The sequence below is a fragment of the Anolis sagrei genome, chromosome 1 (assembly GCF_037176765.1).
Source record: "Anolis sagrei isolate rAnoSag1 chromosome 1, rAnoSag1.mat, whole genome shotgun sequence".
Lineage (NCBI taxonomy): Eukaryota > Metazoa > Chordata > Lepidosauria > Squamata > Dactyloidae > Anolis > Anolis sagrei.
In genome coordinates this window covers 133,758,100-133,785,434 of record NC_090021.1, presented here as the reverse complement: position 1 = coordinate 133,785,434, position 27,335 = coordinate 133,758,100, and the positions used below count along the sequence as shown (strand labels likewise).

The 27,335-nt window shown below is 38.4% G+C and overlaps 1 protein-coding gene across 6 annotated transcripts in view; it reads left to right on the top strand.

Annotated features, from left to right (window-relative positions):
• Positions 1-22,962, top strand: part of CYRIA (CYFIP related Rac1 interactor A) — a 56,876-nt gene extending 33,914 nt beyond the window's left edge. For all 6 annotated transcript variants that reach the window (XM_067468678.1, XM_067468676.1, XM_067468679.1 and 3 more), the window contains 9 exons: positions 7,401-7,522; positions 9,262-9,367; positions 11,458-11,594; positions 11,718-11,795; positions 13,104-13,220; positions 13,448-13,527; positions 18,705-18,831; positions 19,947-20,017; positions 21,201-22,962. In XM_067468678.1, coding sequence (XP_067324779.1) covers positions 7,401-7,522; positions 9,262-9,367; positions 11,458-11,594; positions 11,718-11,795; positions 13,104-13,220; positions 13,448-13,527; positions 18,705-18,831; positions 19,947-20,017; positions 21,201-21,264 — 902 coding nt within the window. In that variant the 3' untranslated portion in view covers positions 21,265-22,962. The remainder of the gene's footprint in view (positions 1-7,400; positions 7,523-9,261; positions 9,368-11,457; positions 11,595-11,717; positions 11,796-13,103; positions 13,221-13,447; positions 13,528-18,704; positions 18,832-19,946; positions 20,018-21,200) is intronic.
• Positions 22,963-27,335: the final 4,373 nt, after the last annotated feature.

Here is a 27,335-nt window from a genome sequence, read left to right as displayed (position 1 = left end):
AAGCACTAATTAAAAAGTACTTCGCTAATCAACTGGCATTGATTTATATTCCGGGATGGTAAATGTTTGATATAATGGTTTTGATACTGAAATATCCTGTTACTACCGTATAGCCCCTATATTAATGCTCCTGGATTTCACATGGATACAAAAAACAAACAAACAAAAACATGGATAATAATGATGAGCCCTATTATTTTCAATGGGATAAATATCAGGTTATAACACATACAGCAGGGCCTAATTAAAAACCATGGATAAGTAAGACTGCCTATGTCATCTATACGCATATGGGGTTGTACTGTATTTACAAAGAACAGAAAGCTTAAATGAATCTAATTGGATACCTTCAAGACCTATATTTCCTTCCTGGGTTTTCCCTGTAGGGACAAAGATGAACTGATCTCAAGGTCAAATGCTTGCCCTCCCTTACTCTGTCCTTACCACAGTCTGTGCAAATTGGTAATTATATTTAGCTTGGCTGTATTTGGAAGAGACTTTGCTTGGCTTTGCCCTTTTAACAATTTACTTAAATGCCTACAGACTAATAGAATGCTGTTATGCATAGTATATATGGAAGGAGATATCTTTTTCTCTTACGCCTGTCTGGGCTGAAATATGCGGTATAGAAATAAAGCAAATAAATAAATAAATAAATACAAAGAAAGAGAGCGAAGCTCAGAGATTTCTGATACAGCTCTGAGATTTTAATATATTGCTCTTACATTTTCTGAAAAATATTTTGGATGTATCTGTCTATGAAGGATAATGCTAAATAATGGATTAGTCCAACATTGAGTAGTATATGGCCTACGGGACTTGTGACACCTGGACCCCATTTTTGTGGCCCTTGACCCCTCTGCCTGACCCAAAGGACTACCAATCCTTCAATTTTAAATTAGTAGGATTGTGGTGTGATTTTAAGGCCTGAACACCCAATGGAACGCTCCTTCAGATATGTGTAAACAGACTCCCCTTCCTCACAATCAATCTGTTTTTGTCTGGATCCTTCTTAAAATGGTCAACAGAAAGTGAAGTGGCATCATTTCCATTCCTTACTCTGAGGAAGATACAGGTATCTGCGAGTGCTATGGGTTATGCGCCCCATAGTGGGTTGAAGGTGGAGGGAAATTGGCCTCTGGGCCTTGTACAGTTGCCTGCTATTGGTGTAGATGGCACTTTTTAAACCTTTTATGAATTTATTATGATTTTTTTTATGAATGCAGAGGTACATAACCTTTTTCATCCCTGAGTACAGCATGGAGACTGAGGGGATTGAGGGGTCATAGGCCAGTTGTAGACACAATGAGTCCCCAGTAGGTAGGGACTGGATCCCACTTCCAGCTTATGGATCTCCCTGCCAATCCCATCTATGCATGTGGAAAGGATGCATATCATCTTCAATTCTTGCATGTTGTGCTCTTATTGTGTGCTTCTCCCAACTTTATGGTCCAGCTCATTGACACAGGGAAGAGTTAAGGAGCACATTGTGTGGCACATTTCTAAACAGCTGGCAGCAAGGAAGATAATCTGTTTATGAACTGGAGAAGTCACAGGTCACACATAGATGGGGTATATGTTGTCAATATGTGATTCAGTAGGATTGCCTTCATGAAGTGTAAAAAAAAATATAGCAAATGAAATGAACCCTTGGTTGCATTTTTGTTAGCTCTGTACAGATTACTTGATGAAATATATACTCTGCATGTTAATTATCTAATCACATCTTGCATTGAATTACAACTAATGCAGGCTTTCTGCTTACTATCTATATGCATGTAGCTTGAGCACTGCCTTGGAAACTTATTAGCGAGTCCGCTAGACTCACTTCATCCACTAAAGATATGTTACATCTCAGCTTTGATTCCTATATATATATTTTTAAAAAAACACAGACGAGACAGGTGACTGTTATTTTTCAGCAAAAGCTGATCTATTTTGTAACTCACGTTTTGTGGAAAGAACTTTGTAGCAGCTGCTCTGCCTGTTTCAAATCCACATCTGTGTTACATTAATCAAAAATAAATACATAAATTTGTCTAAACACTTGCACCCTCAAATCTTCCTGGTAATCTTGTAGAAGGCTACCTGTGGTCATTTGTAGGTTATTGGGACCATTTCTATCATGGAATTAAATAGGATAGTTATAAGAGAACTGACCATTCATTAGCAAATGATTGGAGAAGTGGCTTTGTAAAGTGTGGTTTAAACCATAGGTCAAGGACTTCTGGAGAATTTCCACTACTGGAAAGTTTTTACCACATCTGGAAGGCTAAAAGTTCCCCATCTATGGTTTAAATGAGAAGGGATGAGTTTGCACAAAATTGCATTTCCCTGAAGAATACAGACACAAAACATTAAACGAGAGTCCCTTCCTGATAGCTTCCTAAAACATAAACTAAAATGGGAAGTGATTACACTGCTGGATTGCCCCCATAGCATGATCCTTTATCTATAGGGCATCTAAAGTATATGTGAGGAACCTGTGGTTCTCCAGTTTCCATCACTTTCAGTAGATATGAGCAGAAGGAAAAAATAAGGTCAATGTGAAATGAGGTCAAACTTGAGGATGACACATTTCCCACCATTGGCATGGACCATCCCAAAACTTGAATACCTCTTCTAGTGACAAGGTTGTGGTTTGTCAAATGTTTATGCTATCTTGATTCTCAAAGTGAAACATATAGCCAATTGGAATATTGCACAATCTCTTGAGTGTTCAGAAAAGTAAAGAAGGTGAAAAAAAGCACTTTGTATAACTTCAACATGAATAGATTTTTCTGTTTTAAGGAGTTATAAATTGCCCGTGGCCTTCAAAAGTCACTGGGGCATGAGAGGTAAGAGGGTGAATGCTTAGTGGACAAAACCAGCACTTAGGGCAGTGGTTCCCAACCTGTGTGTCCCCGGGTGTTTTGGCCTACAGCTCCCAGAAATACCGGCCAGTTTACCAGGTGTTAGGATTTCTGGGAGTTGAAGGCCAAAACATTTGGGGACCCACAGGTTGAGAATCACTAACTTAAGAAAACAAATGGCAGAATGACTGCCAAATAAATAAAACTTAACATTTTATAGGGCAAACCTCTTGGATATATCTAACATGACATTGCTTGTGGTTTATTTCAAAAATACCTTCTCCCTCTCAAAAATCTCCTCTTTTGTAGAAAAATGGAGGTCAAAACTATTTTTCAGAACCAAGATGTTTTGAGTCCTGATACTTTTCAATACAGTATGTTTGCACAAACTTTTCTATATACAGGCAGTCCTCAGGTTATGAACAAGGTAGGTCTGTAGGTTTGTTCTTAAGTTGAATTTGTACGTAAGTCAGAACAGGTACATTTTTAAAGTATAACTCCTTCCAAATGCATTTTTAAAGCTTTGGATAGCATAGGAAAGAGTGAAAACCTCTGTGTGATTTCCTTTACTGTCTGTGCCCCTGTTCAGAAGATTTCGCCTTATTTTCTTTCCCAGAGATTATTGAATTTTGAAAAATTTGACTGGTTGTGGAAACAAGGATTGGTGAGAAAGCTTTAGGGGAGGCACCTTTTCCCCATGAAAGCTCTTTCAGGAGTGAATTCCCATTCCTAGAAGTAGATTTCTCTCACTTCCTGTTATCTCACCCCCATTTTTAACTATGAGTCATTTGTAAGTTGGATGTTTGTAACTCGGGGACTGCCTATATGTTTTGCTGTACTTAGGACTGATGGCGGCTTTTCAGTTCGGAAGCTTACTTTAGAAAAGGAAAGAGGTAGAACAGAGGTGAACCTTTCAATTATCTTTTTCTTTCTACTTTTCTTTCTCCCTCCCCCTCTCTTTCTCCTGATTCTCCTTTTCTTTCTTTTTCTCATTGTCGTACTTCTTCCTTTTCCCCTTCTTTTCCCTTTCTCTCTGGTGGTTAAGTCCTTAACTGTGTGAGTTAATAGGCAAGTTTTGTCCAGGAGAAGTTACTTTTTGGAGTACAATTCCAAAAGCCCTGAGCAAGCATAGACCTTGCTGGCTAGGGGATTCTTTTTGTCATAATTTGAAAAAGCAATGTTCCTCTCTCTGGATTTGTCACCACTGTAGCCATGTTTCCGATTGCTCTAATTGTCAGTTTCCGTTGAACAGACTGACAGCTCTGAATAGGTTTGCACAGAAGAAATTGACTTCTGTTGGAAACATTATTTATGTGGAAATTAAACATATTCTCAGCCCCTGGCAATCTCAGTTGTTCAGGTCGACTCTTTCATTCTCGCCAATTGTTCAGGTCAATTTTGGGTTCATATTTTCAGCCCACAAACATGATTAAAGACTATCTTGGGATGTACTGTTTCACTCCTAATTAGCTATCTGTACCATTTAACACATACAACATGCAAATGTGTGTGACGGGCTTGCCTGTGTTCTAAAAACAGGATGACTTGTTCAGTATGCACTGACATTCAGAGCTTGGAGAGGTGAGGCTTTTTATGACATTTCCCAGAAATCCATAGCTAACATGGCCACTGGCTGGCATTATAGGAATAGTAGGCCAGAAAAATAACTTCTCCCCTGATGTGTGTGAAGGGCTTTTTAAAAATAATTCTGCTAGCCAAATTCTGACATTCAGCATTGCTGAAATGATGGGGCAAAATCTTAGATCATTTTAGGGTCTGCAGTTCACCCTCCTAATGAAGGCCCCCTTTTTTTGCACCTGCAGTGAATTCCATCACACTGAATCTTGTTAAAACTAAGGATCTCTCTAGGCCTTTTTAGACCTTATACCTGCCGAAAATTAATAACCAGTAAGCCGAATTCTGAACACTTAAGGCTATTTTGCAGCAGGCATTTTTCTCATAAAATGTGTACTGTTAGATTTTATAGCTGCATTTAAATATTGGAAGCCTTTCATTTGATTATGTGAAGCTGGAATAAACTTATCTTCAGGGGGAGTCCTTCTTGCAATCCCCAAAATTGATCTCCAAGCCTTGTTCCATGAAGGTTTTGGAATATTAAATAAACACACATCATGACTGATTTAGGGAACTTTGGATGATGCAGAAGGTTGCATATTGGGGTTTGTGCTTAGGGAATACATACATTCATAGAGCTTCAGAAAGTTCCCTTTTTTTGGACTGCAGCTTCCATAGTTCCTAAACCTATGTGTCCCTTGGCTATACAGGCTGGGACATTCTTGGAATTATGGTTCAGAAGACCTTGTCTAAGCTGTAGTCTATATCTCTGCTTTGTAAACTGTGGGTCGCGACCCAAATTGGGTCCCCTTAGCTCAGTGTTGGGATCCCAAAAAATTGGCAACAGTAAACGTTTTCTAAACATTACCTAGTGGCTGTTCTACATTTATACAAGTCTGTTGTGCACTGTTTGCAGTGGACTCTTGGACGATCCTTCAGCTGTACTTTATAAAAAGGAAAACCAGCCTGTTTAACAAGCTTTGCAAATGCTGGTTTGTTATTAGGAAATGTATGATTTTTTATATTTTTATATACCCTCGGTCAAAAGGGATCACAAGCCCTGGTCTATATACTACATTCTCCATTATTTTTACCACTGACCAAGCTCACTAAAACAAGAATCAAATATCTCTTGTAGTGTTGTTTAACGTATTAGTCCATAGACTGATGGTAGCCCAAGAGCTATCTGCTGCTGGCCCATGGAGAATTTCCAAGAAAGAAAGGAATAGATTTAGTGATACTGGTCCTTGAGGGGTGGGGATTAATAGTCCTCCATATTCATTGATATAGAAACCATATGATATAGATAGGTATACTAAATACTCTACTAGAGTGGGAGGTCATTAATACACTGAATGTATTTTCAAAGCATTGAAGTATATGTTTTTGCCCGTATTGAACCCTCAATTTGAGTGATCAGACAAGGCAAAGTTAAGTAATTTGATTATTACCCACCAAGAGACCAAGGTATTGTTGGAACATGAGTGGTGTTGGTCTACAGCTCCTATCATGCCTGACCATTGGCTGTAATGGCTAGAGCATATTGCAGATAAAATCCAGCAATAACTGGATCCTAATTTCCATGCATTCTTCTTTGTGGTGGAATGACCATGAATTCATGAATCTTTGAAAGCATTGGAATGCATCTGTTCCAACAAATGCATTTGTGTTGTGCCTTTACTGTAGTTCAGTTGAAGCAACATAAGCAACAACTGGGCAAAGAGGGAAGTGGATATAGCCATCAGCTGCCATAAGAAACTTATTACCAAAAGGACTCTTTTCCTAAATGTATGGATCAGGTATGAAACCCACTGGGTGATCTTAGACAAATCACACTCCCTCAGCTTCAGAGGAAGGCAATGCCAAACTTCTTGTGAACACACCTTGCCAAGAAAGCCCTATGATAGGATCTTTGTGGGGTTACTATAGGCTAAAAACAACTTGAGGGCACACAACAACAACAAGCAGGGAGTGGGTGGTTTTGGCTTCCATTTGTTTTGGAGATGTCAACAATAAGCTTCCGCTATTTGTGTGCTGTGGTTCTGGGAAAGATCATGAATCCTCTCTCAGAACTCACCCCAGGAAGCCGTAACTTACTTGGAAAAACCAAAGCCGGTATATCTAACTGAAATTAGTGCTCAATGTGTAGGATTCTGGCAGACCACTAGTTCCAGACATTTTCCAGGTGATGTAGACTAGCCATTTGTTCTAGATTGTATCCCTTTCTGAAGAGTTATCCAGTTTAAGCCCTGTTTAAAGAACAATAGGAAATGAGAGTAAGTGTCTTGAAATTGCCCATCGGTAGTGAGCAGTTAAGCTCCCTAAAGGCACCAGACCACATCTGATTTTGGAAGCTAAGTAGAGTCGGCTCTATTTTAAGTAGCATAGTTGCTCAGGAAAATCTCTTTTAATTAATGAGTATTTGTTGATTTTGTGAAGGGTGGACTGCTATCTTTAGCAATAAGATTTGCTGGTGATAGATCTTTTATTTGGGATGTTTAGGCATGCATATAATATGGCATTAGAAGACGTAACACAGAACTATCTTAAATGGGGGATTTTTTTTATTTGCAGTTTCTAGCATCATTTCAGGTTAGAATTAATTTCATTGACTTTTGGCCAGAAATACACACTAGGAATGTGTTAAATAATATATCCAGCTTCTGGACTGGATGAGATCCATGATCTCTTCTTAGTTGCAATTTATTTAAATTAATGGATGTCCATTTGTTTCTCTCTGTAAATAATCATTTTTATATCTTCTGTGTTTTGGAGAGTAGAACAGAGAAGTAATCCCACAAATATAAGTAATCCTACTTAGGTTTGACCTGAAAACCAAGGCATCACCTGAATTGTCTGTTACCCAATGAAGCATAAATCAAATAACAGTCTCCTGTAATCTGCAGAAGTTAATTGTGTTTGTATACCTCTGCCAACACTTATTAAAATACATGTTTTATGTGTTTTGCTTAGATGCTCAGCCGTCAGATGGAGAAAGGGAAGTATGGAACCAAGTCAATGCTGTCTTACAGGATTCAGAAAGCATGCTCTCCGACTTGCAGTCTTACAAAGGAGCCGGACAAGAGATTAGAGATGTGCGTTAAACTGTACACCGACACCAAATCTTTTCTAAAGAGAAGAAAAAGATTTACAGTCTGAAGTGTTTCTTTCTAATTTGCAAATTCAAATACTGATTGAAAGATTGTTTTAATGTTTGTGTTCATAAACTTACAGTTTAAAACTGCAAATTATGAAAACCTTTAAGTTCATAGTGCAGATGTCATTCATAGACAAACACATTCTTCTCTAAAATAATAATAATAAATTTTATTTATTATCTATCTCTCCTTATGACTCAAGGCATGGCACAATATGGTGAAGTCACCAAAATAATAACCCAATTCAAACGTGTGCCAATATTTCTTATATGCACTTTATATACTCATGCACAACTTTAGAATCTGTAGTCATAAAATCGCTCCAAAAAAAACCTGATTTGACTTATCCATGGCTCAATGTAAGTTATATACCTTAATGTCTATCAAAAAAGGAATCGCCTAATATTCAGGGTAGAGTAGCAAAAGACGAGAGCTTAATCCATCCCATGAGATCTTAAAAAAATCACTCATCTCCTCAACTTTCCCTGGCATGGCACTACTTCTCGCTTTTTTGAATGACTGGGTAGGAAAGTGGCAGAAGCTCTCGCAGTTCTTTGGCACTTCTTCCCAGAAAACTGGGGGGGGGGGGGAGGGGGGTCAGTGCTGCTTTTAGGATCTTCCAGGATGGACTAAGTTCTCATCTTCTGCCACCCTCTGTAGAATGATCTGCAGTTTATCCATAAGTCATTTTAAGATCCACAACTTTGTCCCTCAAATTTGCCCTTGATTTATAGATGAGATTGATCTATCCATGAGTATATACAGTAGCACCAAACTCAAGTTGACCATACTTCAATTTACACAATATGTATGTGGTACAAATGTTGATCTGATGTGGTTCATCTGTACCTGAAAGTTTTGAGAAGTAATTTTTGTTGTTCTTTTTGGTGTTGTAAGACTGCTACTATTAATGACGCAAGTAATGAGTGGTAGAGCCTATTCACTTACAATGACAAGAATGTAACATATGTTCCAGGGCTGTGGTAAACTTCAAAGATAGGCTTTAACAAAGCATGATGTGGTGATGTAGGTGCCTTTTTGTTTTAATTCACAGAACCTTGTGATTGATGATGTGCTCTTAATGTATAAAGTGCATATATATATATATATATATATATATATAGAATAGAATTATAAGGAGAGGGTGGATGAGAGACATATGATAAGGTTTTGCCCTATGAGTTTAAGAGTGTAAAGGGGAAGACAAGGGTAACAAAGAAAAACAGTTCTATTGGAATAGTTAGCATCCTCTTCTTCTAAATTTGGGGTGATTCACATTGTCAGGAGGCAAATGTTAGTGATGAGTAAGTGCAAAGTTGGTCAGTCATAAAGTAGGGTTCATTTTTTCTCTTTCTGACACCCCCTTTCCTTCCTTTCCATAAGTTGCAAGTGAAAGGATCCACTTGGGTGATGGTTTGATGGTAGGTTTGGGTTGCATAAACTTAGTCCTGCAGCCCACGAATCCCCATGATTTTGAGACATTTTCTTTCAGGTATACTAAAATATGATGACAGCTGTGTACCTTTCTTTTGGTTGTTTTATGTAACCTCATCTTTTTGATATTGCTCAGATGCTATCCATCGGAATAATGCATATCCGCCATATATATAAATGTATGTGTGTGTATATGTGTTTGTGAATGAATGAAATGGATGAAGTTCTCACTTGTTTTCCAGGCGATACAAAATCCCAATGATATCCAGCTTCAGGAGAGAGCCTGGAATTCAGTGTGTCCTCTGGTTGTGAGGTTGAAGAGGTTCTATGAATTTTCCCTTCGACTAGGTGAGCAGCTACCTGGTGGCATCAAAAAGGTGTAATGGCTTTTAAATGTTTAGTGAGATGATCCACTTCTTACAGGCATTCTGTTTTGACGGAAAGGCTCCTGAATGTGTTTGTTTTTCTGTTTTTGTTGTTGTTGCTTAGATTACTAAACTTGTGCGTTGTCCTGTTTTCTTGTCTAGGGGCTTACTGCTAATCTTAAAAATCTCTTTAATACCTTTAGGAAGAGTAATGTTGTGTTAGCCATCTGTAAGCAAGAAAATGATGCCTCTTTAAGACTCAGGTTTAGAAAACTAGAAAGAGGCCACAAAATAGCGACGTCTTAAAAATATAGCATAGCATTTCCAGAAGAAAATGCATGTTCGTCTATGGTGACAACAATCTTGTGGCAAATTAATGCTAGTTCATTTATTATAGCATAGCTTTCTTTGGTACAGGTTTCACTGAATCATTTTCATATGAAAAAAGTATATTCTATTTCATGGGAGTTTATGCTATAAAACAATTTCTTACTGTTTTTTAAGACACCCGAACTCAGAAACTCAGGCTACTGCAGAAAAACAATTGGATGATGGCCAGTTCATGCATAGCCCAATCATCTAGAATCATGCAGAAATAAGTCAGGAAGATCTGCCTTTTCCTTTTTTTCATATTAAATAGGCTTTTATTAGTTTTTTTTAAATCGACAATCAATTTGAAAGGAAAATAGGTAAAGTTAGAGCTGGAAATAGACAAGGGTGTCTAATATGTGCTGGGTTTAAGTAAGGCAAGCAATTCAGTATATATATTGAGAAAAGGAAAACACAGAGGAAAAATACTAAAGATGTAGGAAAGGTAGTTAAGAAGTGAGAAAGTAGATATAGATCAGAACTAACACCAAGAGTAATTGAACAACTCAATGTACCTTCATATTTTAATTTGCTAGATTAACAGTAAATGTCATTTTCAGGATTAGGGATTCCTGGTAAATTATTTGATTTTCTTGTGTTTCTGTATGTAGAGGAAGAAGTGTTTCCGCTTAAGAAAAACTTAACACCATACCCTTTCTTGCTGGATGTTCCCATATATAAATCTATACATTTTTATATAAAAAAATTGACTCCCCAAATGTGGGTCAATTTAACCATAGGCTAATGTAAGTGTTATATTATTCCTTAATTTTTATCAAAAAGAAAACTACCATATATACTTGAGTATAAGCCGACGCAAATATAAGCCAAGGCACCTAATTTTACCACAAGAAACTAGGAAAACGTATTGACTTGAGCAGCAGCTACTTGTACATTTCAAAATAAAAAAATAGATTAAAATAATAAATGGAGTAAAATAATGTAAATGTAATAACAATAATAGAATAAAATAATAACTGTAATAATAATAGAGTAAAATAATAAATGTAATAACAGTAATAAATAGAGTAAAATAATAAATATAATAACATAATAATAGAGTAAATATTGTATATATAAGAATAATCATAAATAGAGTAAAAAGAAATGTAAGAATAACAATAACAGTAAAATAATAAATAACCTTTACTTAAGTATAAGCCGACGTTGGGGGGGGGGTCAGCCTAAAAAGGGGTGAAAAACCTGGTTTATACTCGAGTATATACAGCATCCCTTTCTTTGAATGGCAGCAAACTTTTTTGAATGCCAGGGCAAAAAAAAAAAATGACAGCAATGGTTAGGAGCATCTGGCCTCTGACAATAGCATTCGCATTTCCCCTTTCTACAGAACAATGAGTAATGTCAAAATCCACCATTTTGGACCTAAATCCTGTCCTTGACCTATACATGAGGTTAAGTTATACATGAGTATATTACAGTAAATTATGTTACTTCATATACTAAGTAACTTAACCCCTCCTTGGGGATCCTCTAGTCTGTTTAGATTAAAATGTCTTTACACCTTTTATCAGTCAAGCAAAAGCTAGGCAGTCCATTAAAAATAACCCACTGTATTATTAACTGACAAAGTTGTACTGAAGGCAGGCATATAGATGTTGATATGTTCTAATATGAGGGACTCTTTTCCCTGAAAAAGAAAGATAAACTTACATGTCTGTCTGTGTGTATATTGTTTTTCCTCAGAGAAAGCACTGCAGAGCTTACTGGAATCTTTGACCTGTCCTCCCTATACACCAACTCAGCATTTAGAGCGAGAACAGGCCTTAGCAAAGCAGTTTGCAGAGATCTTGCATTTTACTCTCCGCTTTGATGAACTCAAGGTTAGTCCCAGGAAGAAATAATCAGCTAAGACAGATATATCTCATTGCTTTATTCATTTTGAATGCTCTGGAAACTGATCTCTCCTCTTTTGTTTTCTTTTTTATTTATTCTCTTTTATTAAGATGAGAAACCCAGCAATTCAGAATGACTTCAGCTATTATCGGAGAACACTGAGCCGCAACAGAATAAACAATATGCATGTAAGTAATTTTGGAGGGCTGCACAACCTGTGGCTCTCCCAACTCCAGAAATCCTAGCTTTGTCCAATAGCCAGGAATTCCGGGAACTGAAGTCCAAAACACCTGGTGGGCCACAGGTTGTACAGGCCTAATGTATGTTGAGACTGTGGCCAGAATCCAATGCTATAGCTCCATTAATTCTCCATTGGTTCATGTACCCTACTTTTCTTGCTATGTATCCTAAAAACCTTATCTAGCGGTCTGGGAATTGCCCTAGAATAGCCTTTTGACCCTATAGAGAACTATAGTGAGAAGAAGAGGAAATATCTTGGTTCTGTATGCATGAATATGGTTATACTTGATTGGATAGGGAACTATCTTGGGTCTTGTATATGCAATTGTGTGGTCAGATTTTCGCAATAGCAAAAAGGGACAGCCACATAGGGTTGACAATCAGGAAGTAACTATTAACAAGTTTGTTCTAACTAAATACCAGTTGTAAGTCTTGACCTCAATTAACTTAGGCCCCTTCCACACATCTGAATAAAACCCCACAATATCTTCTTTGAACTGAGATATATGGCAGTGTGGACTCAGATAACCCAGTTCAAAGCAGATATTGTGGGATTTTCTGTCTTGATATTCTGGGTTATATGGCTGTGTGGAAGGGCCCCCAGTCATGAGTATGTATGGATATGAACAAATTCTCCATATCCATACATTACAGAACAAACATATTTTTGTCTTTATGAAGGGCTCACATCCAAAAATACAGGATTTTTACGTATCTTGATCAGTCTATATAACAGGAAAAGTTTTATAACCTAGGCCCCTTCTGCACTGCTGAATAAAATCCAACATTATCTGCTTTGAACTGGGATATATAGCAGTGTGGACTCAGATAACCCAGTTCAAAGCAGATATTGTGGGATTTTCTGCCTTGATATTCTGGGTTATATGGCTGGGTGGAAGGGTCCCTAGAAACCCCAATAAACTAATATAGGAAGTAGCCTTTCACTAAGTCAGCATTGATTGCAGTATCACTTGAATACACTGTTTATCTCAAGAGGAAAGTTAGTAAGAATTGCAAGTTGTCTTTGAAACTTCTCTCTTGGTACATTCTGCTTCTTGTACTGAATGGGAATAGTATTCAGAAACAGAAATGCAGATTTCCTTTGTTAGAATCTGGCTATTAGGTTTAGGAGAACATTGTGGTTTGAACATGATGGTCTGGTGATTTGTTCATCTTACCTATCATTGTTCTGGCAGCCAATATGATAGAAGTATTCTTTCATTTAAAAAAAAATATTCCTGTGTTTCTCTTATCAGCTCGACATTGAGAGTGAAGTGAATAACGAGATGGCTAACAGAATGTCCCTGTTTTACGCAGAAGCTACGCCAGTGCTGAAAACTCTGAGTAATGCCACAACACGTTTTGTTGCAGAAGTGAGTGGTGCTTTTATGGTTTTCTTTTTACACTTATTCAGTTAAAACATGTTGATACCACTTTTCTTCAAAGTGGTTTGCAGTAGTGCAGCGTTAAGAACAAAAATGTAATAAAATTTAATTGTGATTTTTTTAAAAAATTGTTTATCAAAGATGGAGGCAAATTATGATGAATTATATTATGACTGGGGTTATTATTTCTTCTTGTTTGTTTTTAATCTCCATAGAACAAAACTCTGCCAATTGAGAATACAACAGACTGTCTGAGCACAATGGCTAGTGTATGTAAAGTCATGCTGGAAACACCGTAAGTTGTTTATGGGCACATATGGTTTCATTTTATTTATGTATGTATTTACTTTGATGTAATGCCTCAGAAAAATCTACATTTACTAAAAGTGGTTCTTTTATAACCTTTGGGAGTACCTTCTTTCTTAAGCTAGAAGCAGACAGAATATTTCAGAGAGTATGAAAGAAGCATTGTAGATCAGGTAGCACACTTTCGTTTCACTATTGTTAAAAGTTTTAGGAGGTTCTTCTTGTGCTTTGGGAAAATATACAAAATGCATGTGAACAAAGATATTTCATGCATATATACACTCACAGGATACCTTCAGAGGTTTGTCAGATGAGGCAACAACAACAAAAAAAAAAAGGTAACCAAGTGATGCACTCCAGTGTTTGTCAGAACAACTTGCTGCAAAAGAAACCACTTCTCAATCTGTGACCATACCTCATGACTTTAAATGGGAACTGAATGTGTTAATGAACAAAAAAAAAACACCTAGCTTACACTCAGCAGAATACAAGGACCTCATAGATTTGACATCTCACAGTGAACTAAAAATCGCGGCTCGAAACCAGTGTACCATCATTTCGGTTGCATTTACAAGACAAATTCAAAATAATGTCTGAGAAAGTACAATTACTATTCCCTCCTTTCCGAATTACATATCTCAGTGCAGTGGGATTCTCTGCCTGTACAGGGACCAAAACAAAATGCAGAAGCCGTTTAAATGCAGAATCAGACATTTGCCTGCATTTATCATGAATTAAACTGAAAATAAGAAAACTGCAAAAAATGTAACCACAGGTGTCTCATCAAACCTTTACCTGGTTATTTTATATTATGTCCTAATTTAAGCCTACAGTGCGCTCTACTTCTATTTTAATACAAATGGTTTGATTTCTTGAACTCTGGAATTTTTTATGTGTGGCCAAGCTTTGACAATATAATGTGTATTGGGGTTGTTGAGAATAAATTGAGATATTATGGTAAATTTCAAAGTTTTAAAAATACAATTTCATTGCATGGACTTTGTGTAATTGTTTAGATTTTGTTGTTTATTCATTCAGTCACTTCTGACTCTTTGTGGTCTCATGGACCAGCCCATGCCAGAGCTCCCTGTCATACTCCATCTTTTCCTCTAATATCCTTCCCTCCAGTGAGCAGCCGGGCATTATTTCCTGGAGTATGGACTGGTTTGATCTTCTCGCTGTCCAAGGCACTCTCAGAATTTTTCTCCAACCCCACAGTTCAAAACGTATATCTTCCTTCGCTCATCCTTCCTTATGGTCCAGCTCTCACATCCATAGGTTACTACTGGGAATACCATTGCTTTAACCTTTGTTGCCAGTGTGATGTCTCTACTCTTCACATTTTATTGAGATAGGTCATTACTCTCCTCCCAAGAAGTAAGCACTCCTGATTTCCTGGCTGCAGTGTGCGTCTGCAGTAATCTTTGCACCTAGAAATACAAAGTCTGTCACTGCCTCCACCTTTTCTCCCTCTATTTGCCAGTTATCAATCAGTCAGTTGCCACCATCTTGGTTTTTTAATGTTTTAACTGCATCCCAGCTTTTGCACTTTCTTCTTTCATCTTGGTTAGAAGGCTCCTCAGCTCCTCCTCGCTTTTAGCCATTGAATTGTTTAGATACCTCTTTACTTTACATTCCCTCGCTATTCCCTCCTCTATTCCTAAACACCATTAATTTGTAAAACATAGGGTAAACCTAAGAGTCTCTGTCATAGAAACAGATTCTTAAAAGGGCTCTTCGTATCAAAAGCTTGGGAGCCACTGACTTAAAGAAAACAAAAATACTATTTCCAATAGCTTTTGCTAGCATTGGTTCAGTTATAATATAACGCCTATTAAAGTTTTTGCTCTTCAGCTCAACACCAGATGGATCTGGATCCCAGAAAACTCTGCCTCCCCACTCGTCCTTACTGCCTCACATGGCAAAGCATCAGACCTGATTTTAAGAGTTACACCAGAGCCTCCTATTTCCTGTAACAACTGGACATGGTTATAGGCCTAGCGTCTGTGTGTCGTGATGGGATGCAGGATTCAGTTCCACCCTGTGGGAATCTGTAGAAACTGAGGATGGGTGGAGCAGTATGATTTAAAAATAGGGTTCCCAGGGTAAAAACTGGAGAGGGCTCCTGTCCCTGTAATGTTTATGCAAGAGAAGGGATTTCAGAAAAAGTTGCTTGTTGTCTGGTTGTGTGACAAGGGACACCTGCAGAAATGCCCTCTGCTACACAACCATTAAAGAAGCAGGAGTCTGCTTTATGTTTTAATGTGGCAACTCCACATTAAAAGGACAAAACTTAATCCAATCCAGCCATGTTTAATAGGGCTGGGCGGTTTCGTTTCGTTAATTCGTAATTCGTTAATAATTCGTTAATTTTTTTAATTACAAAACGATAACGAACCATTCTGGAGCAATTTTTTAAAAAAACGAATTTTTAAACACGTTTTGTAAATGCTTCGTATTTTGTTATTGTATTCGTTTCGTTGTTGTTCTGAGGTCGTTTCGTTATTATTTCCGCATGTCTGGGGCAAGTTTTTTGTTTAATTAGTGAAAAAAAATATAATATCACACGAACAGTCAACAACAGAGGGAGAGGGAAGCTTCAGAAGTTTTTGGAGGTTTTTTAGCGTATTTCGCGGTCGCGTCTGCCATTAACGAATCGATTCGTTATTGTTTCGGAAATCGATTCGTTAATGTTTTGTAATTTTTTTCACATTTACGAAATTTCGTAAATATCGAACTTTTTAAAAGGAAAATTTTGTAATTATTTTAAATAACGAAACGCAAAAACCCTCAAAAAACGAATCGATTTTAGAAACAATTTTTTCCGTTGTTACCCAGGCCTAATGTTTAATATTAATCCAGTCATTCTTGTGTGCTGCTTTGTTTTCAAAAGGTACCTTTTCATAGAAGGGAGGCAACAACATATAAAGATTGTCTTCCTCTATGTTGACAAGTACTGTGTAAGAGATTAATGCTTAAGTGAATTACACTGGGTCTCTTATCCATATATCTTTAAAATATAAATATTTAAACTTGTGGGAGGGGGGATGATGCAGCAGGAGAACAAGAGAGGGGTCGGAGTTCTTTAAAACAGGTCACTTTCCACATGACTTACCCTTCCAGCCAGTTGTATATTTTTACAGGCTTTGATGTTTGGAGATTGACCATTTTGTCTGGGAGACCTAATGAACCCTGTACTCTTCACCCAGGCTGACATGACTGTATATAGACAGTGCAAACATTTACACTTCATCTTTTCCTAACTATTTGTGTATTTATTATTCAAAGCATTTTTACTACACTTTGCAGCTGAAGGCATGTCCAGATTGGTTTGCAACGGTGCCATTTCCTATCTTCCCAGCTGCTTGAAATCTTAGTGCATACATCCATGTTTTGAATCTCTAACCGTCAGCATTCCTGTAAAATTGCCTAAAATAACAGTTTTGTGACACAAACTGCTGAAAAGTTCCTATGACAACATTTAAGTACTGAATATTTTAATTTCATAAAGCAGCTTATTCAGCAAAATAGTGAGATGTTCCAAAAGCAGGCTTTTGCTTGCTTTGAAGAGAGAGCATTGGAGATTTATGGCGTCTTTCTAGTACTTGTTTGATGCCAGAACAGGATTGGGCAACTGCAGGGAGGTGGGACCATTAACACCTCCTGGATTCCCTTGGGGGCCATGTAATACCTATTCTGGGATCTGCCCAAAATATGGCGAATTTCCACATTTATTTTCAGTTTTGAAATGACAGTGGGAAGACGGGGACTCAAACTGACACCGTTTTGATTGATATTAAGAGGTTATTTTGGCTGGAGCACAGAAAATGCATGTGGCCTTAGGGCCACATTTTCCTTGATCTGTTGTAAAAGATACAATGAAGCCGTTATAAAGGCAAATTCATTTGTGAGAACAAGAAGCAAAATCCCTAATATTACATTAGGTCTACAGAGAGATATTTTCATCCGTAGCCTCTTCATTATGCCTTTTGTTCTTCCCAGTTAACGTGGCAAATTTCCTGCTAGCTGGAGGATGGTTGCTTCCCATTCTAGATATTATATTTTTAAGTACTATAAATTTATTTATTTATTACTGGCATTTGTACCCCGTCTCTTTTCTACCCCTGAAGGGGGACTCAGAACAGTTTACATTAGTAACGGTGCAAGACCACTACATCACAATTACAATAATATAACACAATCAAATACAAAACAATCATACTGACAATAAAAGAATTGTCAGTATTTCAAGGTATATTATTATTGGCTAGGATTTTATATGGGATAGTTAGGATGCTGTAGTGAATCCCAGACTGATGCATTCATTCATATCTGCTGCAATCGACAAGAGTCTGTTCCCCAATTTCTTGGGAAACTACATCCTTCCTTCAATGATTTCTAGGTAGGTGGACAAAAGCAGAACTCTAGGGAGTGTGGGATTGTCAAACAACCCAATCAACTGAAGAACAGACCTCCATCTATTGCAGTAGCTGCTTCCTCGTGGTTTGGGGAGTTGGTCCAGGATTCATTCCATAGCACCCCAACTACATTCCTAACACATATAGATTCTGCTAAGTAAAGGTAAAGGTTTCCCCTTGACATTAAGTCTAGTCATGTCCAACTCCGTGGGATGGTGCTCATCTCCATTTCTAAGCCGAAGAACCGGTGTTGTCCATAGACGCTTCCAAGGTCATGTGGCTGGCATGACTGCATGGAGTGCCGTTACCTTCCTGCCAAAGCAGTACCTATTGATCTACACACATTTGCATGCTTTTGAAGTTGTAGGTTGGCAGAAGCTGGGGCTAACAGCCGGAGCTCACCTCGCTTTCCAGATTCGAATCTCCAACCTTTCGGTCAGCAAGTTCAGCAGCTCAGCATTTTAACCCACTGCACCATTGGGGGCCTTGTAGATTCTGTTAGGCATACATAAATATATGTCATCTTTGTGAACTGCTGTAGTTTGTTTTCTTGTGTTACATTTTTTTTTATTTTCCAGAAATAAGTGGGGTGCCCTTTTGCTTGAGATCATTGGCTGTTATTTTCCTTTAATTTCATCGTGGTTTAAATTCCTTTGCTCATTTGAAAGTGAAATAGTCAAATTTGAAAGAAGAAGTTGATGCAGAACATAAGCTGTGATTGATTCCACTCCCCTCTGTTTTGTTCCAGAGAATACAGAAGTAGGTTCACGAGTGAAGAAAGCCTTATGTTCTGCATGAGAGTCATGGTTGGCGTTATCATTCTGTATGACCACGTTCATCCTGTGGGAGCTTTTTCCAAGGCCTCCAAGATAGATGTAAGAATAACGTAGAACCGAGTTTTATGGTTCTCGGCAAAAAACTATCATGGGTATTGTCAAGAGGGCGCTCAATGTGTTAGTCATGAGCTGTTTTCCAGCCTAAGAAAAATAATAGAATAACCTTGGCAAATGCATATTAACAAATCCACATCTGCTGATATGATGTATGCTGAGGGAGAGGGCAGGCAAACGGCAGGGGTTTGTAAGCACACATTCACTCTTGTATATACCTGTTCTCTGCTTCAAATGCTTTTCCTGAGTTCACTTCTCAGTTCATAAACTGGCTGCAGTAGGAGAGCATAAAAGGGGCATCAGGAGATTGAGGAGAGACTAGGTTGCTGTGAGTTTTCTGGACTGTATGGCCATGTTCTAAAAGCATTTGTCCTGACGTTTCGCCCACATCTATGACAGGTGTCATCAGAGGTTGAGGGGTCTGGTGGAAACTAGGCAAGTAGGGTTTATATATCTGTGGAATGTCCAGAGTGGGAGAAAGAACTCTTGTCTGCTTGAGGCAAGTGTGAATGTTGCAATTGGCCACCTTGATTAGCATTTAATGGCATTGCAGCTTCAAAGACTGGCTGGTTGCTGCCTGGGGGATCCTTTGTTGGGAGGTGTTAGTGAATTTCAATGGCTTCTCTGTGTAGTCTGACATGTTGGTTGTTAGAGTGGTCCAACATTTCTGTGTTCTCAAATAATATGTTGTGTCCAGGTTGGTTCATCAGTTGCTCTGCTATGGCTGAATTCTCAGGTTGAGTTAAACTGTAGTGCCTTTCATGTTCCTTGATTCAATATTATTTGAAAATACAGCAATGCTGGACCACTCTAACAACTACCATGTCAGACTATACGGAGAAGCCATTGAAATCCACAAGCATGCGGACAATTTCAACAGAAAGGAAGAAACCATGGAAATGAACAAAATCTGGCTACCAGTATTTTTTTAAAAAAAACCCTCTAAAATCAGGACAGTAAAGAAAGAGCAGCACTAAAAAAAAACCCCAGGAGAATAGTATAGTAGCATGTGGGCTTTTTACTCACCCGTAGATTATGTTTTTAAAGAAATGAATGTATCTAACTAGTAGTATTTATTCTTGAATGTGTTTTTCCCCTAGATGAAGGGTTGCATAAAAGTTTTAAGGGAAGAGCCACCAGACACAGTTGAAGGACTCTTGAATGCTCTCAGGTAAGTATTTCATTATTATTCTTTCATAATCTTATTCCTTTATATTTATGATAAGTGTTTCAAAAGAAAACTTAAAGTTGACAGATTGCAATTTGGAGTACCTCTCTTGTCTCTTGTTGGTATAGATGGATGTCTTTGTTGTAAGAGGTGTAAGTGGAGCAAAAAACAGGCTGTGTACTGGTTTAGAAGTGTATGTGGATATTCATAACCAGAGCTTTGGAACATTATTTTGAGGACTAAATTCCGAGAATTCTCCAGACCAGTGGTTCCCAACTTGTGGTCTGTGGACCACCAGTGCTCCACAAGAGCTAAAATAATGGTCTGCGGCCTCACCATTACTACACCATTGCAACGAGAGCGACTGGTCTCGCGAAACTCTCTTATAGTGTCGAGACTTATTAAATATGGTTTTCTGTGGGTGAGAAGATGGATGGCATATGTTCTGTATCGGAAACTATAACTGATGTGGTCTATCCAATACAATTTTGTGAATCAGCACCCCAAATAACCAAACCGAATCTAAAGTTCACCAAAAACTGATTCTTAACCTTTTTGGTACTAAATGTTGGAGAGTGGTTGGAACCTGAGCTAACAGACAAGGTGTTTTTGCTCTTCAGCTGGAAAGGAGATGTACTTGCAGTATCTAGAAGCAAGAATGCACTATTGTAGCACGGACAACCAACTTGACAGTTTTAACAATTGCAGATTTGATTATGAATTGGATTAAAATATTCTCTCTAGGTATCCCTAGGTCTTCCAGTAGGACTTATGATCACCTTCTTCCTGTCATGCTGGAAAAACTAGTTATTTCTAGAGCAAATATCTCTCTAGGGATCTCTAAGTCATCTAGTTCAATTCTGTAGTCAGCCTCCAGCAAAAGTCAACCATAGCTTCATGCTGAAAGACTTAGAAGTTCATGGAGAGGTGGATCAAACAAACAAAGCAATTTCTTCATTTGTGGCTTTTCATTTTCATCGGGGTCCAGTGCCCCTAACGCTAGTGAATGTGGAGGGCAGATTGTCTGTATTTTTCTTTATAAAAAATCATTCTGAGTCAACATACATAATATCTGTCTGGTTGATCCGTACTTTGTCCAAGCAGTGAATGAAACTTGAAGGTGAGAAGGTGATTCTGGCTCACATTGATATGATGGAGTTTTAACTGTCCCTTTTGTTACTTCCAGGTTCACCACGAAACATCTGAATGATGAATCAACTTCAAAACAAGTTCGAGCTATGCTTCAGTAGCGCCCTCCTTTGACAAATGGACTTTTGTATTATTTAGAGAACATGTTTGTTTACATAATTTAATAGTGTGTGGTGTTAATACATATGCGTAGTTTACATAATAGAACAACTGGTTTCTTCCTGTTGCTGTAATATGTGGACTTTGTATCAATAACATGACTGACTGACTATAGGGCACAGCAACCATTTATATGGCTAGTCTTGCTACTATTCAACGGTTTTAAAAGGTACCTTTAATTTGAATATATAAATAACAACATTGTCTATGTGCCTTGCTTTCTTGTTGGTTGGTTGGTTGGTTGGGTTTGTTCGTTTGTTTTTGTGGAAGTATCCAAAAGTTTTTTGTTGTGGCCTCTGAGCAGTTCTACAAATGGACACGTGCCTATCATAGAGCTTGGAAACATCATTTTTGGGGGTGAAGCTTCCAGAATCCTCTAGACAGATGACTAGTAGAGACATTTGTTGGCGATTCTGGCAGTTGTAGTCTCAAGAAAGTCGGTGGTTTCAAGTTCTGGCTTGTAAAGACCTTGGAGTACAGAATTGTGTACAGGCTGATAGGACTTGATCAGTCTCCCCTCAACTCAATCTGTAGCCATTGAGTGTATCACACAATGGATAACTGAGTACATTACTCCCTTTAACACTAATACACAGATTGTGTAGGGTGTTGAGGTCCTCTGTTTTGGTGGAAGAAGTTTCCTTTTCCTAATAACTTCACCAGGTTCTGCACTGGAGGCCACCATTTTTTAAAAACAAACAAACATTGATATTTCTGTAGCTGTATATCTGCAAAGAACCTCTTCACAAGTACGTGTAATATGAATTCTTGATACAAAGAAATACTGGCCCAGTTCAGATGTATATATGTTGGATTATTAAGCCAAGATGTGCAAAAGCCTTGTGCCTGCACACTCCCTAACTGTATCATGTATTCCCTCCTTTTTCTCAACATGCCACAAATCAGCAGTTCACATCACTGTTTCATTTCGACTGGGAAACTCTCGTTTCTGGAGTTCAATGAAGCCCAGCTCTTAAACTAACCAAACCTTTAAAGGAAATGATTGCAAGGGCAAAATGTTGGAGAACAAAGCTCTTGCCTATCTCAACTGAAGCCAAAATAGAACATACGTCTGGATCAGGCCAATATGTGGGACTGCGCAGAAGCCCAGCAAGAGATGGGCAGCACTGCTGTATATATCTTTGCCTGGTTTTGTATGCTCTTGTCATAAATTGCACTGAGATTGGCTTTGTTCTATATGAGATTCCTTGCTTTTCTCTTTATGCTTTCTCTCTACTGCTCAGAGAGCTCTGCATGCGATGGGGGATGCCACTCATATTTATTAACAACATGATGGACCGGGCTTGGAGTTCACACTTTCTCTTGCCTTGGAAATCTATGGATTCAGGCTTAGACTCAGAACTAGGCCTCCCAGCTCATCTGATCTATAACTCCCAGTAAAGTCAGTTGAGACCCACGTGGAAGAAACTTTCCCCAGAACCAATTATTTTTACATCATTGACTGAAAGATTTATTTAGTGGCATCTTCACATCATTTGATGCTCACTATGAGCCATTGAAACCGCTAGCTCAGTAACCTCTTGTGTTTTGTATATTTCAATGTTTTGAGATTCCTTCCAGTTTCTGTTGAGCCTCCTGACAGGATATTAGAAAATTCCAAAATAAAAAAATAAGCAGTTTTCTGTTTTTCAGCTCCTGTATTTGAAATAGCGGGTCAAATCTTGGTTATGTTTGTGGTGTAATAAGTGGGTAGAGAAAATCCCAGAGATTTGGTGACCTTGGGAGAAATACATCATATCTTGTTTTTAACTGGTTTCATTGCTGTGATATACTTGTAATTTTCCTCCTTTCCTGCCCAAACTTCTCGGTTTTGGAAAATTACTCTGAAAACTAAGTATTTTCTTTCCTGGCAGCAACCATGTCCCATAGATAACATATTTGTCTAAGTTACTTTCAGTATTTTATAGTTTTACTAGAAGGAAATCAACTCATAAATTCCTGGTTAAATAAACAGCAGCCCATTCATTTTACGCATAATGAAACAAAATGTCTAGAATCAAATATTCTGAGGTCATGCTCCATGAATCCTAAAATTGTTTAATGTTTAGGAATATCAGGTAGTTTTAAAGTGTGTTCAAATTGCCATTGCTTGTCTTTAGCTCAGGTGTTTCATGCCACCCACCTATAGCAACATGAGAATGAATGTTATTGCTGGTTTGTTTTTGTTTTTTTGTTTTTTTTGTTTTTTTGTCGTGTCAGGAGCAACCGCTCCTGTTGTGAGAGAATTGGCTGTCTGCAAGGACGTCACCCATGGGACGCCTGGATGATTTTTGATGTTTTTATCATCCTTGTGGGAGGCTTCTCTCATGTCCCCGCATGAGGAGCTGGAGCTAATAGAGGGAGCTCATCTGCCTCTCCCCGGATTCAAACCTGCGACCTGTAACAGATGCAACAGATGCAGTGCTTTCCTTAAGTTCAGAGACTCAGTGCAACTCAACTTCAGGACACACATTTTACATAGCACTAATGTTTGGGGCTGCAGTGGCACAGCGGGTTAAACTGCTGAGCTGCAGAACTTGCTGACCAAATGATCAGCAGTTTGACTCTATAGAGCGGGGTGAGCTCCCATTGTTAGCCCCAGCTTCTGCCAACCTGGCAATTCAAAAACATGTAAATGGGAGTAGATTAATAGGTACCACTCTGACGGGAAGGTAACAGCACTCCATGCAGTCATGCTGGCCACATGACCTAGAGATGTCTACTGATGATGCCGGCTCTTTGGCTTAGAAATGGAGATGAGCTCCACCCCTCAAGAGTCGGACTCAACTAGATTTAACGTCAAGCGGAAGCCTTTACCTTTAATTTCATATTTGTACATTATGGTTTTCCCTCACTTGTAGCAGGTGTTACTTTCCAGAACCACCCACAAAAAGTGAAAATCCGTGAAGTAGGGACGCTATATTTATTTTAATATTTATACATTATTTTAGTAGTTATACACTATTTTAAGTCTTTATAAACCCTCCCCACACAGTTATGCACTATTTTCCTTTACTTTATAAACAAAATCCTTCAGTCACTTTAGTTGAACAGCAACTTTTAGAAAGCGCTCCACTTCTATTGGGCATATATAAGAAGCCTGTTGGCCTCAGAAAGGAAAAACTTCAAAACAGCAAGTCCATGCAAAGCAAACTGCGAAGTAGCGAGGGATTACTATACATAGCACATGTGTTCAGTTCCACCTCAGTGACATTGCAGGTGCTTATTTCAAGTTAATAAAGGGTTAAGCAACAGGCAAAACATGATTCCATTATGTCAGAGTTAATTTGTTTACAACAGTGGTTCTCAACCTGTGCGTCCCCAGTTGTTTTGGCCTTCAACTCCCAGCCAGTTTAACAGCTGTTAGGATTTCTAGGAGTTGAAGGCCAAAACATCTGGGGACTCACAGATTGAGAACCACTGGCTTACAAGAAACCCATTCAATTCCAATTTATTGCTGTGTTCATCAGCTGGCCTTTATGTTTCAATTCCAGGCCGGTCCAAATAATCACATTTTCAGGCAGTAAAGTTTCTGCAGTGAGCTGCATTTATCTTACTACAGAGGAGAATCCCCAATCAAAGAACACTTTTGGCTGTATCATGAACATAATACAGTTGTGATGCTGTTTGCTTATACAGTTTTTTTTAAAAAAAAATGAAAATGCTAGCTTTTGGATATGGTAGAGTTTGCCATATTCCTTTGCTGTTGTTCCAAATTACCCAGGATCTTTGCAGACTGATTTGTATGTCTGTATTTGAATTGGTGGAAACTTGGGACTCTGATGACATAGACAGGTAAGATGTTTTAGGCTCACTACAAACCCAAAAGCTACATATTTCAGATTAGTCGTGCTGATGTTGGTTTGGACCAAGCTTTTTGAGTTCCAAGCTTTCTTAGTGCAAATTGCTTGGGGCAAGGATTTATATCTGTCCTTTAATTTGTACAGGAAGCTTTTCTAGCTGTGAACCAGATTCTGTTCTGAAATAACATGTAATAATATATGTTATAGCGTACATTTGATTGCATATAAAAACGAAAACCTAGGCTGCTCTTGACATGTTCAGAGGAATTGGTCATTGTGACAGATATCTTACATCAAGAAGGATTCCCATCATTATGAGAAAGCATTCTGCTAACAATGAATGAACAACTTCAACACAGCGTGTATCAACACTAATGCAGTTTGACATCTCTTTAACTGCCATGACTCTGCTATGTAATTTGTAATTATTGGCGTTTCCCTTGTTTCATGGAGCCCTGGTGGGTTAAACTCTTGTGCCAGCAGAATTGCTGACCGTTAGGTCAGTGGTTTGAATCCAGGGAGAGCATGGATGAGCTCCCTCAGTCAACTCCAGCTCCCCATGCAAGGACATGAGAGAACACCCGGGCGTCCCCGAGGTAACGTTCTTGCAGATGGCCAATTCTCTCACACCAGAAGCAACTTGCAGTTTCTCAAGTCGCTCCTGTCATGAAGATCAAACCTTGTTTCATGCAAATACATTATGTGTGCCATTCTCCTGACCAATCAAATTTCCCATCAGACTCATAATTCATATGCATTTTCAAAATTTTCTGTGTAGATTGGAGGGACAATCTGGAACAGATTTTGGGGGTTATTTTATGTGAAAGGAGTGGGAACTTCCTCACAAAAGATTAGCTTCAGCACTTGGATAGAAATGGTGATGAGGGGACTTGGCCCAGGAAATCAAGGGTATGAAATTATACAAGTGCTCACTATCCTAGATAATATAAATGGCAGATAAAATTCACACTTGTCCTCCACGCATGCTGTGTTTCAAGACTTTTACATAATAGGGTTTATTCCTGATACTTTACGCAGATTCACCTGAAAGACCATGAAATAAATAGTGGGTTTCATTATGGCACAGATGAAATCGGATGTTTTACAGGCCTCTTCCAACTCACTGAATATTCTGTCATTTCCATACCATGCATTTAAGGTATGAAAGCAAAGGCCCTCAAAAACAAAAAATATGTGGTTGCTGCAAGGATTCAAGGACACACCTTATTTTTTCCTCTACAAGCAAATGTGCAGCAATGTTTTCTTATCAGTATACTATGCTGCTAACCCATGGCTGTATAACTGCAGAGACAAGAGGATTAATGCCCACACTAAGGCTTTCATACTCTGGAAGCATGGCCACTTAGTTCCATCTTTCGGTGAGACAATTTTGAGTAATAATCTTTTTGAATCAGTTGTCATTTTGCCAAGGTTACCATTCCCTTTTGTCTCCTACTGGACCAGTCTGCAACATTGCCCAGGAAAACTTGTATCATCATAGAGTTATAGCACTCCTAAAAGATGTGCATCCAGCTCAATCCAAGTTGTTTCTCCTTTCTTTCTCTTAACTCTGATCACACAGAAAACCATGACTTTGCATAGGAATATATTTTCTTGTGCAGAATTTTTTTTTTCTGCACAAAAGAGTCACATGCAAATTTTGTCTTGAATTTCTCCTGAACTGCAAAGATTCTTGCCAGTCCAGGGTTATCAGAGTTTCTCGAAGCTTTAAAAACATGCTTTACAGCAGATTATAAAATATTTTTGAACATTCGTTCTGTCTGGGTTGCTGTGAGTTTTCTGGGCTATATGGCCATGTTCCAGAAGCAGTCTCTCCTGACATTTTGTCCACATCTATGGAAGGCATCCTCAGAGGTTGTGAGGTCTGTTGGAAACTTGGCAAGTGGGGTTCATATATCTGTGGAATGTCTAGGGTGGGAGAAAACTCTTGTCTGTTTGAGGCAAGTGTGAATGTTGCAATTGGCCATCTTGATTCTATCTCTAGCATAAAGATCCAATGAATACCTCCTTATGCAATCATAACCAGTGGTACAACCCATAGCTACACTGGCATAATGTCTCAACAGGATTCCTGCCATGGACACTTAGGAATGTCAGCCCCAATTTCCCTGTGACATCAGATTTCTTCCAGAGTTATAAAGCTGACAAACCTAAACCTAGCCAAGTACTAGCTCTGTATCCTTTCATTG